General features: G+C 41.5%; 1 protein-coding gene across 2 annotated transcripts; it reads right to left on the bottom strand.

Annotated features, from left to right (window-relative positions):
* Positions 1-626: 626 nt before the first annotated feature.
* Positions 627-15,759, bottom strand: LCK (LCK proto-oncogene, Src family tyrosine kinase). Of its 2 annotated transcripts, XM_042440980.1 has the most exons (14): positions 15,622-15,723; positions 14,142-14,267; positions 12,916-13,075; positions 11,647-11,728; positions 10,926-11,016; positions 10,265-10,363; positions 9,623-9,726; positions 8,681-8,830; positions 7,678-7,830; positions 7,109-7,288; positions 5,275-5,351; positions 3,948-4,101; positions 3,241-3,372; positions 627-2,208 (listed from the first exon to the last, which is right to left on the bottom strand). In XM_042440980.1, exons 3-14 carry the CDS (start codon positions 13,009-13,011, stop codon positions 2,006-2,008), a joined length of 1,521 nt encoding a protein of 506 aa, XP_042296914.1. In that variant the 5' UTR covers positions 13,012-13,075; positions 14,142-14,267; positions 15,622-15,723; the 3' UTR covers positions 627-2,005. The 2 variants fall into 2 exon arrangements, with proteins under 2 accessions (XP_042296914.1, XP_042296915.1); XM_042440981.1 differs by lacking the exon at positions 14,142-14,267 and having other exon boundaries at positions 15,622-15,759.
* Between the last annotated feature and the right edge of the window lie 2,272 nt (positions 15,760-18,031).

Here is an 18,031-nt window from a genome sequence, read left to right on the forward strand (position 1 = left end):
CAATCTATCTATTCTCCATCCATATATTATATTTCCAAAAATGTATATATTTTATCTATCTATCTATCTATCTATCTCCAATCTATCTATATCTCCATCCATTACTGTATATATCTATGTATATAGATTCCAAAAATGTTCTATTTCTATCTAGCGATCTAGCTATCTAATTTCTCCAGCCACTCATTTACATATATATATATATATATATATATATATATTATATGATAATATATTCCAAAACTTCATATATATAATATTATATATATATATTAGAGATACCATATCATATTATTAATGGGTTTTTGGTATCTCCAGCAAGATTTTCAAGCTATATTTGCGCACAGGGTGTAATTGTGTGTGTGTGTGTGTGTGTGTGTGTGTGTGTTATATATATATCTATATATGTGAGTGAATATAATGACTTGTGTAGTGAGAATTTGACTCTGTGAAAGGTGGATGAAAGATTGGAGATATATATATATACACACATACACACACATTTGTGTCTATGTATATATATTGGAAATTTTGGAAGCATATATATATTTGGAAATATATATATATATATATATATATACACATATACATTTTGGAAACATATACAGTATCTATTTCCTCAGGCCTTTTAACATGTAATTTGTAATTTTAATTTAACGTGTAACATTTTCCAGTTAATTTGCTCATTAAAAATAAAACCTTTTCTAAGGATGAGTTGCTGTTCTTACAGTTGTTCAGCTTGCGAAAGGTTTACCACAACCTTCGACTTAAGGCTGTGAGAGTGTGTCTTTGCCCATAACAACCCAATTTTAAACAAAAATGACAGATCTTGTATTCGAATCCTAGTCTCTCAGGATTGCAGACGCCCTCCTTTTCCAGGACATGTCCTACATTCCCAGAGAGAGGCAACTGAAGAACGTGTAAAGACTTCTGAGCCATAATAATGTCTCCTAAAACCACAAGTTCCAGATATATCAACTCCTTCCTGCATCTTTTTTGGTGATCCTTGTCTTCAAATGTCTCTAGGTGTTATGAGACATTTGCAGACAAGGATCGCAGGATGGAGTTGATACATCTGGAACTTGTGGGAGACATCATTATGTCTCCCGAAACCTAGAACTTGATCAGAAATGTATTAAGACATAAGTATGGCCATTATATTGTTTCCTAAAGCCTAGAACCCGTTCAGGAATGTGTAAAGACTCCTGACACATAACAATGTCTCCTAAAGCCTAGAACCCATTCATGAATGTGTAAAGACATCTAAGCCATAATATTATCTCCTAAATAATGTCTTCCCATAGATATCTGGGATCAAGAGAACAGGCTTCCAGTCTCAGAATGACCGTGTCTCCCACAAGTTCCAGATGTATAAACTCATTCCTGCATCTTTTTTGGGCGATCCTTGTCTGCAAATGTCTCATAACACCTAGAACCCATTCAGGAATATGTAAAGACATCTGAGCCACAATCATGTCTCCCAAACTCTAGAACTTGTTCAGAAATGTATAAAGACATATGGCCATTACATTGTCTCCTAAACCCTAGAACCCATTCGGGAATGTGTAAAGACATCTAAGCCATAATAGCATCTCCTAAATAATGTCTACCCATAGATACGTATATGGGATTAAGAGTACAGGCTTCCAGTCACAGAATGACCACGTCTCCCACAAGTTCCAGATGTATCAACTCCTTCCTGCATCTTTTTTGGTGATCCTTGTCTTCAAATGTCTCCTAACTCCTAGAACCTATTCAGGAATGTGTAAAGACATCTAAGCCATAATATTATCTCCTAAATAATGTCTTCCCATAGGTATCTGGGATTAAGAGAACAGGCTTCCAGTCACAGAATGACCATGTCTCCCACAAGTTCCAGATGTATCAACTCCATCCTGCATCTTTTTTGGGAGATCCTTGTCTGCATATGTCTCAGGAGGGACCAAAATGCTTGGAGATTCCTCCTTCTAGTTTGCATGCAGTCCTTGTCCGAGGGTCTTCCTCCTCAGACCTGCTGCTCGTATTGTCCTTCGGTGGCGGTGAAAAAGTCCTCCAAGACCCCTTTCAGGAACTCAAAGGTCGGCCGCTGCTCAGGGCTGTCCTTCCAACACAGCAGCATCAGTTTGTAGAGCTCCGGAGGACAGTTTTCTGGGGCCGGCATTCGATAGCCGCGTTCCAGGTTTTGGATGACTTCTGGGTTGCTCATCCCTAGAACCACCAAAAAACAAACAAACCACGGTTAGAAAAAGGCTTAGGAACGCTGGATGGGAAAATAAAGGTTGGAGAGCAGGGCCAAAACTGACAAAATACATTTCGACAGGGATAAATGTAAAGAATTACAGGTCGAGTCTCCCTTAGCTGGAAGTCCGAAATCCAAAATAATATATGTCTCCCAAAACCTAGAACCTGAACAAGGATGTGTAAATACTTCTGAGCCCTAATAATGTCTCCTAAAATCTAGAACCCATTCAGGAATGTGGAAAGACTTGTGAGCCAAAACCCCAAACCATTTTTATGAGCAGCAAAGATAGTGACACTTTTGCTTTCTGATGGTTCAATGTGCACAAACTTTGTGTCGTGCACAACATTATTTAAAGGTGTATATGAAACAGAAATTAATTTTGCTTTGTTAGGGTCCCAACTCCATCTCATTATATACATATAAGCAAATACAGGTATTCCAAACACCAAACTAAATCCAATTTTGGATAAGGAAGACCCAACCTATATTTCTAGGCAGTATTGTATAGTGGTCAGAGCATTGGGCTACAGCTTTAGGATTCAAAATCTTACTCAGCCATGGAAACCTGCCTTGGGCAAGTCACACTCTCTCAGCCTAATAGAAGGCAGTTTACAAACCTGTTGTAAATAAATCCTGCTAGGAAAACCCTAAGAGAGGGTCACCATAGATTGCGGTTGACTTGGAGGAACATGACAATATCTAATGGGACATGTTTTATAGAGCTTCAGGGCTTGTGAATTAAATTTTGGGTTTCGTTTCAGCAAATAAGTTTGGCAACAGCAACAATTGCGCTCCTGCAACATTGAAATTAATGGCGGGATCAGTTTGCATTGGGAAGTTGATGGAGAGCTATGGTTGTCTGGCGATGGTTTCAGTGTTTTAAATTGCTGGGTTAAAACAAGCATGAAATTGCAAAGCTGAGCATTAGAGGATCCCATTTGCTTTGGAGGCATGGACCACAAGGTACTTTTAGCAAGAGGAGAATGATACATTCTGACCTGGATAAGGAATCCGTCCGTAGGTGATGATTTCAGTCAGCAGGACACCAAAGGACCAGACGTCGGATTTGATGGTGAACGTCCCGTAATTAATGGCCTCCGGAGCTGTCCACTTGATGGGGAACTTGGCGCCTGAAATATACAAGAAAGATAAGATGTTATCCTTGGTTCCTGTCCAAAGTTTACAGGTACAAAGCATTGCAGAAATGCTCTGGATTACCACTGTGTCCACTACCATCCATTTATGTGAACGGATCTCCAGACCAGATGGACTTTCTGATCCTCCTCCAGGGCTGATCTCCTGTTCCAACTCCATTGGCCACAAGAAGGAGCTCTGCCTCCACCAGATTACCGTCAATTTCTGAACCTATTAAATGTCCCAAGAGGAGTGGGAATGGTTTTTACATATCCTTCCAAACTTTCACCCCATTGTATTGTTGGAAGAAGGTTTCAAAACGCCTAGGCGACCCAGGCCTTGAATATCTAAATGCTTTTGTGCATGAACAGAGTGCAAGCTCAGAGCATCCAGGTCTTCTGTTGTGGAGCCTACCTGCAAAAAATATCCTCCCCAGCATACCGTCTTTACTAAGGAATGAAACAACATGAATGCATCTGACTAACATCTCCAATTGTATTGGTTTGCATTGGGATTGGTTTGCATTCTTCTGATTTCTCCTAACCCTAACCAATATGGGAAGAAGACTCACCTTCCTGAGCCGTGTATTCATCATCCTCGATAAGCCGAGCCAAGCCAAAATCGGCAATCTTGCAGCAGAGCGCCTCCGAAACCAGGATGTTGGCAGCCCTCAGGTCACGATGGATGTAATTCTTCTTCTCAAGGAAGGCCATCCCTTCTGCTATCTTTGGGGAACAAGAGGTGGCTTTGTGAGATATGATTCTTTACTGCTTACTTGGAAAACTGTCATTATTATTATTATTATTATTATTATTATTATTATTATTATTTTGGACTAATGTTGCCAAAGTCTCCCAATCTACATGGCCATTGGTCATGCTGGGTCAAGGATTTTTGGAAACCGCAGTCCAAAATCTTCACCGTTCTTCAAGTTCTGAATCACCACACAGTTGAAGGCCATGTGTGTGTTTGTGTGTGTAGCCTTCAAATATACATATATATATATATAGAGAGAGAGAGAGAGAGAGACTTCAACTCTCTCTCTCTCTCTCTCTATATATATATATATATATGTATAGCATTCATAATCTCATATACACACACACACACATACTGCATGTGCGCGTGCGCACACAGACACACATTGATATGATATACCTTGCACACGCACATACACAAACATTGATATGAGACAGGAATTATTTAACATGTTTGTGTTTTATCGGCATGTTGTGACCACAATCCCCATCATCCCTGATTGCTGTCTGCTCTGGCTGTGGCTGATGGACACTGTAGTCAAAGACATTTGGATAGATGTGCATTGGGAAGGGCTGTGCCTAATTTCCTTGAACCAAAACATAAGCAGAGGTAAAGCAAAGAAGGAATGCTAGCTAAACTGGTAAAGCGGATGTGTTTCTGATTTTGCCATTGCAGAGATGTCAGGAGTTTATCACACGGGAGGAATTTCTCTTCATTTCGAATAAAAGAAAGTGGGGCCAGAACTCATTAATGTGAATTCGCTAGTTCAGCGAATTTACGTGAATTCGAATTGCGTTCAAACTGACTTCCCATTGCCCAAAAATAGCTTGCCATTGCCTGAAATTGTGTGTGGTACTCTATCACGCAATAACATGAAACCCCATGATTGCGTTTGGACTGACTTCCCATTGCCCAAAATTGTGTGTGGTAGTCTATCATGCAATAACGTTAAACCCCATGATTGCGTTCGGATTGCCATTGGATTATACTCCCAATTTCCCTTGTCTGATAAACTCCTCACTCTTGAGAAATGTGGTCCATCTGGGTCTCCCAGGAGAACCTTTTCCCCAGTAAATGACCCTCCTGTCAAGTTTTATCCCCACTCAGTCCCCTATCCTTCCTTGTCCTCTTGTCTATACCTGAGCTGACATGTCCAGCAGTTTATAGATGGTCAGTTTGCTGCCTTCGGGGCCTTTCAGAAAGTCCACCAAGTTGCCTGTGGAGAGGGAACAAAACCACATGTATCAAAAATACATGAAGTAAACATGGGGATGTCTGCGGTGAGAGACAGTGCTGAGTGCCTTTTCTAAAGCAGAGGTTAAGTACAGTGGCTTCTTGGTATCCGCTGAGGTTTGGTACCTGGACCCTCATGGATTGTTGTTGTTGTTATTGTTATTGTTATTATTATTTTCTTATATCTTGCCTTTCTCCCAACACAGGTGGATACCAAAATCCACAGATACTCAAGTCCCATTAAATACAATGGCATCATAAAATGGTCTCTATTATTATTATTATTATTATTATTATTATTATTATTATTTGTATCACTCTTTTCTCAGAACTGGAAACAACAGCGACTCACAATATTAAAAGAACAGTACAATTTAATTTAAAAAACCACCATAGAAAAGTGGCACATTAGAATAGGATTAAATTGTTACGGTACGAAAAGAGACTGCTTGTTAAAAAGAATAAAACATAAAGGTAAAACAGTTTAAAATGCTCCAAAGCAATACAGCACCCCACGAAATTATATAAAATGTCAAAAATCAAGGTTTGCTTTTTTGGGAATTTAGATCTTTTAAAAATATTTTCAAGCTTTAGATGCTTGAATCTGTGGATTATATATATATCCATGGATATGGAGGGCCGGCTGTACTTCTGGCCAAGAATTACACATGAGCTGAGACTAGTATCACAAAAGCCCACAATCTTTGCAAAGCAGGAAACCACTCCTCGAAGGGGGTGACCGGTCTATTTCTGGATCCTGGAAGCCTGTTCGCATTGTAGTGTTGTGTCGCTAGCAACAACTTTCCATTTCCTTCTCCTTTCTCCATTGCCCTGTGCCAAACTCTGGACCTTTGTTTTGCAGAGCAAAGGAGGATACAGAGGGACTTAGAAAATAACTCTGCTTTCTCAAGGGACGAGGAATCATTGCAGCAAATGAAGAGACGGGTGCAGGATGGAAGATTATAATCTCTGCAGCCAAGTAAGGGAAAGATGTACAGGCATCGGGTCCACTTTCTTCACCAAGCATGAACCATGGTACACCATGGTACACACCATATATAATACTGTAATAATAATAATAATAATAATTATTATTATTATTATTATTATTATTATTAATACTCAGCTATAAGTCCATGGTACATACCATATATATAGTATGTAACCATGGTACATATCATATATACTTGGCTATAAGTCCATGTACATACCATATATGCTGAACTATAAGTCCATGGTCCATACCATATATATGGTATGTAACCATGGTACATACCATATATGCTCAGCTATAACCATAGTACATACCATATATGCTCAGCTATAAGTCCATGATACATACCATATATACTTGGCTATAAGTCCATGGTACAAACCATATATACTCAGCTATAAGTCGTGTAAGCTGCCTTGATTGCATGTACATACCATATATGCTCGGCTATACGTCCATGGTACATACCATATATATATGGGATGTAACCATGGTACATATCATATATACTTGGCTATAAGTCCATGTACATACCATATATGCTCGGCTATAAGTCCATGGTACATACCATATATATATGGTATGTAACCATGCTACATATCATATATACTTGGCTATAAGTCCATGACATACCATATATTCTCAGCTATAAGTCCATGGTACATACCATATATATTTGGCTATAAGTCAACCTCATGTATAAGTAGAATATAAGTAGTATAAGGCATGTTGTTTTGCCTCATCACCTTTTTCCATGAATTCGGTGATGATGTACATGGGCCTCTGGGTCACCACAGCATATAGCCGCACCAGCCGCGGGTGCCGCAGTTTCTTCATCAGGTTGGCTTCGGCGAGGAAGGCTTCGGGAGACATGGTGCCTTGCTTTAGACTCTTGATAGCCACCTTGGTGTGTCCATTATACATACCTGCCAAGGAAGGGAGCAAAGAATTCAGACCGAGCCCTGTTTCCAGGAACTTCAGTAGAGAAGAAAATGATATTATTTATTTATGTATGTATTTATTTATTTATTTCTATTCTGTCTCTCCTATAAGACTGATATTTTCTAGTAGGGAAACCCTCATTGAAAAAATAATCAAGCAGTCCAACTTTTTACAGAGTTTTCTTCCAGGATTCAGTGTTCTGGATGATTTTTCTGTGCAGAAAAACACACTCCTGATCTTTTCAATGTTCCTCTTGCCCCAGTTGCCTGCCCTGCTCTAAGGGCGAGAAGCATACTTGACTTTTGCTGGCTCTCAAATTGGGTCAGATCCACAGAGGAGCATGGCAAGGTCCCTGCCGGTGCGACCCACTCACCCTTCCAGACTTCTCCAAACTGGCCTGCTCCCAGTTTCTCCTCCAGCTTGAGGTTTTCGCGTGGCACTTCCCATTCGTCCTGCCACCAGGGCTTCTGTGGCTTCTGGGTCTGGCAGGGCTTGCCAAGCCGGGTGCAAAGGCCATCCGTGTTACCTATGGAAAAGGCGGCATGAAGGTGGGAGAAACAGACGCAGCTCATAGTAGGGGCAGGAAATGGGACTACACACAACCTTCAACATTTCATGGCTGGAAACCAGGGACTGTGTCACCGCCAGCCAGGCAACATCGGATTGTGCTCAAAAGGGTGCACCTACCAGTTTATAAAAAGGGCAAAAGTTATTAATGCAGAAGAGCACTCGATGTAATGGAAATGGATAAGTTGACAAGGTATCTTGAAAACCAATTATCGCGAAACGATTTCACCCATCACACAAAACCCGCCATTAACGTGGCCACAAAGAAGCATTAACGCTCATCTTTTTACTTTCAGTGACAATGAATTCCCAATATCATTTTATTTGTGCAACTGCATGTGATAATCATTTGCGCAATTACTCGCCCTTTTCGCTTTATTTGCGGGGTGCTTTAAATGTGCTTTAATCTCTCTTTAATGCCGAATTTAGCCCCAGTGTGATAAACGCCATAATTAGGGTATCGGTTAATTGTGTTTGAATTGGGAAGTTCCAAAAGTAAAAAGCTGCTGTTTTTGTCCCTTTTACGTTCACTTTATCTCACTTCTGAAGAAACGTTGTGTGATAAACTTCCCGCATTTGCGGTCTTTTCTCCTTTAAATTTACTTTAGATCCCGTTTCTCAGCAGTATTCCTCTAGTGTGATAAGGTCCAGTAACTGAATACAAATTGAATTAATTGAATACAGATGACCAGTGGCTTCCAAGACCATTCAGTTGGATGGAAGAAGTGGGCACAAATCCCTCCTGGGCCCAACCTGCAAAGAAGGACAAAGAGGGACGCTTGGCCTCAGATGGCCTTTTCCAGCCTTACGCATATAATGCTCCACCAGGTTGTGCAAGCTGTCGAAGGTGATGCGGGGGGAGATGTAGAAGCCGCCGTTGTCCATGTTGCGGATCTTGTAGTGCTTCACAACTTCCCCTTGGTTCTGGTCAAAGTCTCGTACGGAGAGGCTGAAGGAACCTGAGGAGACCCAGGAGAAAACCATTAATGTGGCTTTTCTCCGAAGATGCCAGCCACAGATGCTGGCAAACATCAGGAATAAACTCTTCTAGAACATGGCCACATGGCCCAAAAAAACCACAAACAACTATGGATGCCAGCCATGAACACCTTCAACTTCACAATGTGGCTTTTACTTGCGTCTTCCCTCTCTTTCTCGCTAGAAACCTTTGGATGCTAAGAATGAGTAGGTTCAGAACGATTGATTTAACCCATGCTCACAATCAAAGGTCTGGAAGCCCAACCTTATGAGGAATTAATGGTATTAACATTATTAATAATATAAGAATAAAGAATAAAAGGAGAAAGAGAAATATCTGTATCTTTATCTGTATTTATGCCTGTAAGTATCTTAAAGAGAGCCAGCGTGGCAAAGTGGTTTGAGTGTCGGAGTACGATTTTGGAGACCAGGGTTGGATTCCCAGTTTGGCCATGGACTTTACTGGGTGACTTTGGGCAAGTCACATACTCTCAGCTTAGGATGTATCTACGATGTAGAAATAATGTAGTTTGACCCCACTTTAAGTGCTGTAGAATCCAGGGATTTGTAGTTTTGCAAGGTCTTTAGCCTTCTCTGCCAAAGAGTGCTGGTGCCTCACAAAACTACAAATCCCAGGATTGTGTAGGATGAAGCCATGGCAGCTAAAAGTGGTGTCAAACTGCATTATTTCTACATTTGTAGATGTACCCACAGATGTTATATATCAATACATACAGCAGTACCGCTCCTCCCCCTTGGTGATGTTTGGTTACCTTTGGTGGATTCGCTTTCCCGGATGAGGAAGGCGCCGTGTGTGTTGCCCGCGGTCAAGAGCTGTCGCTCGGCATCCTTCCTGCTGAGAGCTTTGAAAAACCACCTGCAAGAAACAACACAAGAATTGGGTTTTTACTGTCGGTGGGGGTGGCAACAGGAACAAATTATTCAGTTTAAAACCAAACAAAGCAAAGAAGGTTAATCCTACTGATCGAAATCTTGCAATGTTTTCAACGGTGCATTTTGTTTTTATTTAAAGCAATAAAGGCCACATCTTCTGAGATACATGTTTGCAGATCAGACACAAACAAGTGAATTTCCTTGGGCAAGGAATATTCAGAGGTGGTTTTTGCCAGGTCCTTTCTCCAAAATATAGCCTATAGCACCTGTGGTTTTTTGTTGTTGTTGGTGGTGGTGATCTCCCATCTGAGTACTAACTAGGGCTGACCATGCTTAGCGTCCAACATTAAACATGATCTGGTGCCTTTAGGATAGCATTCTAGTAAAATTGCAAGCTACAGTTTTACAATGTTCGTAATATAGTTAAATAAAGTCCGTGCAACATCCAACGCGAAGCACTGTCACCCTAATATTATTCATCGATACCATTAAAAAAAAGATTTGCTGCCCTTTATACTCACGGCTCTTGTTCCAGACTGTTCATCTTCGCGACGAAGTTGCATGGGATGTAGCCCACTTTCCCCGTTGTGAGCGACTGCGCTTTCCACCATTCCCCAGACCTATTGAGGAAGGAAGAAATATCTTTAATTCCCATCCCACAAAGTGGCCAAAGAAATGGGGAAATGTCTGATCCCCCGCCAAAATTGATTCCCTGAGCCATTTGGGTATGCATGCAAAAAGACTGGTTTTGCACCACTGGAAAGACAAATGCTCACCTTCTGTTATCAAATAGAAAGAAGGCCTCAGCATTTAAACACGTGGCTTATAGAAGTTATGGACAATCGTTGGGATATTTGAATCTGAATTAGGGTTGCCAGGTGGTCTTTATGATAAGAGATGTCCCATACATAAGGCTTGGAAAGGTTTGTCTCCCAGAAGTTTATCTCATGAGACCGATTAATGTCGCACTATTTCTCAGTGATGCCAAACTACCCACAAAAGCAGGTTTTAAAATCCCATTTCTGAACGGGATTTAACCAATTTGTCTCCATGAAATAATAATAATAATAATAATAATAATAATAATAATGATAATTTATATCCCGCTCCTCCGAACAATCAAAGCGGCTAACTCTATGTCGACACATGAAGGTAGCACTTCCATTGCGGAAGCAAACTTACTCTTCCAAAACCCGGAGCTGTTCGCCCGTCCGGAGCACCAAGTCTCCTTCATGGGTCGAGTCATAATCATACAATGCGACCACCAGTTTATCTATTTAAAAAAGAAAAGAACATCAGCATGTTTCTGGAAGACAAAAGAAGTTTCAGGACTGTGGGAGAGATACAATCTTCAAATCATCTTCCTTACTAAAATGCACAGTTGTTGTCTGCCCTCAAGTCATTTCTGACTTATGGCAACCCTAAGGTGAACTTGTCATGGGGTTTTCTTGTTAAGACCTGTTCGGAGGGGGTTTGGTTTTGTTCTCCTCTAAGGCTGAGAGTATGTGACTTGCTTAAGTCCACCCAATAGGTTTCCATGGCTGTGCAGGGATTTGAACCCTGGTCTACAGAGACATAGCCCAACACTCAAAATGCTCCCTAAGACCTTCTCCACCAAACTACGCATCCCAGGATTCCATAGCATGGAGCCATAGCAGTTAAAGGGGTGTCAAACTGGATTATTTCTGCAGCTCAGGCACAGGCATAGAAGTATAGCTCTGCCATTATAAGGAACACACAAATTTATGGGCATCAGCTGGCTTCCAATCCATTGGGGATGGCCCTTTGCTTTGCCTTCTGACTTCAGTTTGCTTGCTCCTTGCAACCATTTCTGCAATCCCAAGAAACCCAGCAAAGTGAAAGCTGCAAAGGCAAAGGAAGAAGGGATGATAAAAGTGTTTACCTTGAAGAGGTGAACTGGGAGGAGGCGCCGAATCCGGAGATAAGAGCGGGTTGTACAACTCGGAGCCATTTAAAGCCAGCCTCTGCAGGAGAAACAAAGATCAATGTCAAAGGTGCCTTGGTACCAAAGTCATGCTCAGGTTTCCCAGAAGCCTTGACCACATGCTGGGATTATCAGGTATCATGGTCTGGCTCTTTTTCTCTGATCCTTGAGATGCAGGAAAGTGTGTCTTTTTGGAAAGTGTGCGCATTTACATCATCACTTAATGCTTCTGATTTGAATGGCAAACTTTAGGCAAGTGTGATTGATGCTTCATGCATCATGCTTGATGATGTCATCAGGAGGTTCCCCTGTGACATCAGAAGGGGGTTGTCCCCTGGTCTCAGGTTTTGGTCCTGGGACCTCTAGGGCTGGGAGAGTCCTGGGCTGCTGACCCTTCCTCTGACATCTATGCTGGATGGTTTTAGCGCATCCTAGGTTGAAGCATTTTTAACTCAAGGGCTTTGTGAGTTGTAATCTATGTTGGACCCCACCTCAAGACTTGGGGAGAGGCAGATAAGAAAGTTTCTATTATCATTATTGTTATTATTGTTATTATTGTTGTTGTGAGCCCTTGATATCCACTGGGATTTGGTTTCAGGACCCCCCTTGGATAGCAAAATCCATGGATGTTCACGTCCCATTAAACAGAATGGTAGTAAAAAGGTGACCCTTACATATCATGGCAAAATCAAGGTTTGCTTTTTGGAACATATATCTCTATATCTATCTATCTATCTATCTATCTATCTATCTATCTATCTATCTATCTCTTTGTCAAACCGTGGATGCTTGAATCTGTGGAAAAAGAATCTGTGGATATGGAAGGCTGTATTATGATTATGATTATTATTATCCATGCATGTAGCATGAAGGCATTGCTCCCCAAATAAGACTTCTACACAAACAAACACACACACACACACACACACACACACACAAACCCCATGACACACTTCATCCAATCCTCACATTTCTAGCATTATTACAGCAACTTAAAACCTCAGTTGAGCCTTTAGAAATAAGACTTTAAGGACCCAAAGAGAAGGGCAAAGAGACTGAGGGAGGGAATGCAAACACAGCAAATAGAAGAGTTCTAGGTGGGCATATTTTCAGTATCACAAACATTGGAGGCTTTGCATCTCTCACTCTCTGCACTCGTAATACAGGATGCCAGCCGTTGTGAGATCTAGATTGGAGGGAGTTGTGATGCATAGTGGGGTTTCTTACCTGGTTCTTAGCAGCGAGGTCAATGGGGTAGTGACACGTCTCGCAGATTTCAATATCCTCATCCCACTCATAGTCCAAACTGCAACAGCAACCCATAATCTCTGCAGAGGTCAGCTAAGAAGCCGGAGGAACAGAGGTCCAGCTCAACCAAAATGGTGGCCTTCAGGCAAGACAGAAGAATTGAATGAAAAATCAAAAAGGAGAAAACACTCAAACGTTTCCAAAAGGCATGGCGAGAGCGAAGGACAAAAAGCCGACATGAGTGGTGTCATGAGCAAAATTACCTTCAGGATACGCGCATACATAAATGGGAGCCATGTTACTGTACCTCCAAAGTATTCCGTCCTTTTGCTTATTTTATTTGCTATGTTAGTCTTTCTGAGATTGCTAAGTTCCAAATGTTTTTATATTGAAAGTCTAAACTGAGTGCTATCGGATTCTTCCAGTTGCTGGCAATAACTTGCCTGGCCACTAAGAAAATAAATTTGTTTATTCCTTATGTAAATCAAATTAATGAGGAAAGAAGTCATATTCCATCAACCCATGGTTCCTTTTGGAAAGGATTGATCCAAAAGAACAAATAAGTGCAGGGAAATGCTTTTATGCCCTTCTACTATTTTTCATTTTCATGAAAGATACAACTGTCCCGATTTGATAAGGAGGTTGTCTAAGGGTTTGTGTGATTTTATTTTGTATTTTAATTATGTATTTGTGTGTATTTTATGTTGTGTAACCCACCTCAATCCTGTTGTTGTTTGGCCACATGTGTCCCGGTTTTCAACTACCTATGAAAAGTTGGAAGGTTTACAAAAAAGCAAACTGTCCATATCCTTGCAGCTTCCAAAACTGGGCCTGCTATAATGTGAGGAGTTTTTATTGGAACAAATGCTAGCAAAGCTTTGCTTTGTGTGGTCTTTTTAATCCCCACATTCTTAAAGTTACGCTTTTTGGAATTACTGTACCACTTAACGACGGAGAACTTGAACATCGTCAACAGTATCTAGCCGTGTCGGACATATAGCAAATCCTATAACATCCAAACAATGATACCTTTACGGGACAAACCAAAATGCACAACCACATGTTGCAAGTGTGACTTCGAAAGGCCACCACCAACAGCAATGGGAGAAGGCCGTGCGCTGCGCACCCTTGTTCATGTTCTCAACCTCTTTCTCTCTGACACAGACACGCAATTTCCAAATCTCAAAACAAACTTACGAACAAACCTGCAACTATATATACCATGATGATCCTGAATACTTTGATTTGGAAATAATTCCCAAGGAAAGGAAAGGGATAAGTTCATTGCCTTTACGACCAGAGTCTTGTTAGATGCATAAAGAGGAAGTCATCTGCGAGGGAATCCAAAATGGAGCGTCCATTATGTGTTGTTTCAGAAACCATTTGCAGAGATGCATTGCATTACAGAAGAGGTAAAACTGATCACATTTTATCCAGCTAAAGAGAGACAGCGTGATGTAGTGGTTTGAGTGTTGGACTAGGACTGGAGACCAGGGTTCGAATCCCTGCACAGCCATGAAACCCACTGTTTGGCTTTGGGCAAGTCACACTCTCTCAGCCTCAGGGGAAGTCAATGGCAAGCCTCCTCTGAACAAATCCTGCCAAGAAAACCCCATGATAGGTTTGCCTTAGGGTCACTGTAATTCGAAAATGAAGGCACACAACATACACACACACACAAAATCTGAGGGCTAGTGGAAGGTAATGCAGTGACCAAGAGGAAACCCTCAATCTTGACCTTACTCCAGCCACAAACTCACTACGGCTGACACCATAAACACACACCCCTCCAACATTTCACGGTTCAAAACAGGGACACTTGTGGCCAAGCAACATCAGAATGTGGTCAAGATGGCAAAAATTATTAATGAAGAAGAATACAAAATCTAGAAGTCCTGCTGCAGTTTGCTTTTGCCTGAGCCAACTGGGAAGGGCAAGATTCGGCTCCTTTCCTTTCCTCTCCTTTCCACCATCTTATGAGAGTGAACTACTTTGAATTTGGCTTGCTTCGAATCCTCACTCAACCATGTAAGCGCACTGAGTGACCTTAGCAAGTCACACTCTCTCAGCCTCAGAGGATGGCAATGGCAAACCCCCTCTGAAGGAACCTTCCAAGCAAACACAGTGAAATAGGTGAAATACGTTCAACTTAGGGTCGCCATAAGTCGAAAATGACTTGATTTCATTATTAAAAATTTAATAATATGTAGAAGATATACATATGGAATAATGTACTGTGTAAAATCCATTGCATGAACATGAATAGGAAATGACTTGAAGGCACACAACAACAACAACGACAAAAGCAAAATGGTGCCCCTTGTTTTGTATATAATGGCAAAATCAAAATTTGCTTTTTGGATATATATATATATATATATTCAAACCATGGATGGTGGAATCAGTGGATGCAAAATCTGTGGATACAGAGGAACAACTGTATTAAAGTCATAGGGAAGAAAGCAACCCATAGCTGAAGGAGAAAGAAGGTCCACTTCATGCTCCACATCTCACCATGGGTGCATCCACACTGGCGAAATAACCCAGTTTGACACCGCTTTTCAGCATCCTGGCTCAAGGCTATGGAATTCTGGGAGTTGGAGTATGTTGTGGGGTCCAGAGTGGAGCTGTGCCAGGTTATTTCTCCAGTGTGGATTCAGCCCAAATTTATCCCCCATCACTTACCTCTTAGTGAGATGGATGAAAATCCAGGTCTCCTTGGGTCCTCATCTCATTGTATAGTTAATCCTGCTTCGTCTGGAGTGGAGACACCATCGTCCACGCCAGGAGACTCCAAACACCCTCTCACTCCTCTCTTTCTTTTTCGCTCTTTCTCATTCTTGCCACCTTCGCTGACAATTTCCTGCCTTCTGAGGTCTTCTTCGCACAACAAGCAGCGCAAGAAAAAACATGTTCTCAGCACTGGCTTGACCACAAAAAGTTCCAAAGCAATATGCAGGCAACCCAAAGGTTTCCTGCCAACTTTGAACCCAACCTTGCCGTTAGGTTGTTTTGTGTGTCCAGATTGCGTCGTCGTTGGACCCACATGGACTGCATGACTTTGCTCTGGATGGTTTTAGCCTGTCTGCCGTGGCCTGCTTTTCATGGGCCCCAAGAAATCTCTGCAATGCTCTATAGCCATTTAATAGATATTCTCATGCATATTGTTACTATTGCCCTGGTACTTTTTGTTTTGTGAATTCACCGTCTTGTTCTTAAGTATCCCTGCTCCTTTCTTACGTTGCCCTCTTTTTATACAATCATTCGTTACTGGAGACCATCCCTCAATAAAGATTTCTCTACATCTTTATGATTTAACCAGGTAGTAAGTTTGTCCATTTCTTCCATATCAGGTAGTCTTAAAAGCCACAGAGAATCATAAGGCTATATAGAGCGTTAACATGAAATAAAGAACCAACTGAAATAAGAACCATTAACTTAGAGGGTATAATATGACAACTTGAGATGTGTACTTTCATTTCCTTTTATTTTTATATTGCATATTCGTATTGAGACATGTGCTGCATAGAACATGGCCACATAAACACATGAAAAACTTTGCTGAATATGTTTTGAAAATAAAGTTAAATAAAACAAATCGCTGAAATGAACCTAAAAGTGTGTTCAGGGCCCCCACAGCCAAAATCTTCCATCCGCTTTGTGCAGTGTAAATCTACATCATGGTTGTGTATCTGCCAGTGTGCCTGCTCCATGTCTTCTGGCACACTAAGGAATAATGCATGAGGGCTGTTTCTGTGGAGTGAAATGGTTTGAGCATTGGACAATGACTCTGGAAACCAGGGTTCGAATCCCCGCTTGGCCATGACAACCCATTGGGTGACCTAGGCGAGTCGTACGTACACTCTCAGCTTCGCATTAAGGCCAAGGCAAACACCCTCTGAACAAATCTGGCCAAGACACAAGTCGGAAAGGACTTGAAGACACACAACAACAACACAGCTGTTTCTTCAAAGGCAAGAATTGTACACCTTTGGCAGGTTGTATACTGTTTTGCTCACTCTGTAAAGTGCCATGCAATGATGCAAACCTGTATTGGATGATGCCATTTTTGTTCTCTCTGCAAATACGAGCTGGTAGTGGTTGCCCTGTGCAGAAACAGTTCCTGAAATAGCATGGGTCAGAGAAAAATACACAACAGAATTGTGCACTTGAGGACACTGCCCTTGGTAAATGGGCTTTCCCCTGGTAAACAGTTCAGGACACACACACACACACACACACACACACACACCAGTAAAAGGAGCAATAACATGCATTTCAAACGCACTTCATTCTGAACTGCAAAGACAATGAGATGGATAAACAAAAGTTGTTATAAATGTCATCCACATGAGCGGAGGTTTTTTGAGCTGGATCTAGCTGTCATTCCAGCCTCTCAAAGGCTTTGTTTGGTACTGAAAACTGGCACACAACCCTTCCATAAAGTAAACTTTATTGGTGGTCTGCAGCAGATGAAAGCGTTACAGCCTTTTAGCTGATGGGTTCCAGCATCTCCTCAAAGGCAGCGGTAGAAATGGGCACCTGAACAGTGAATTTTATCCAGAGCATCCCAGGACCAACACTTACAATTCCCATATCTGGACAGAGGATCCCCTGATCTGAGGTGCAAACACACACAAAAAGAAGGTGCAAAGAAGATGGACACCTAGAGTTATATAGGGCAGGACCAAACAAAGAACTGAACCAGTGAGACTCATCTCCCATCCTAATACATTTGAGAATCAACTACATCACTAGGGTTCGTGGTTGTTAACCCCAAATCCATGGTGTCCCTCAGGGCAGTCTGAACTCCCCACACACCCCAAATGATGCTCCTGATGAGAATTGTACAAACTTGCAAAAAAGTTTATACCCTCCAACCCTTCCCAGCTGCTTCTGTATTCTTGAATTGCCAGGTTAAGGTGAACCTCTCTTTTGGGGGGTCTGCTGACCACAAAGTAACCCTCTCCATGCCACTGAGCAGCTGTTACCATGATGCTGACAAAGATTGTAGAATCCATCTCCTTAGGGACCAGATCCACTGCTAGAGGATATAAGAAAATAAATGTATAAATGGTGTCCAACTGTCATGTTA

Source organism: Sceloporus undulatus, chromosome 9 (genome assembly GCF_019175285.1).
Source record: "Sceloporus undulatus isolate JIND9_A2432 ecotype Alabama chromosome 9, SceUnd_v1.1, whole genome shotgun sequence".
Taxonomy (NCBI): Eukaryota; Metazoa; Chordata; class Lepidosauria; order Squamata; family Phrynosomatidae; genus Sceloporus; species Sceloporus undulatus.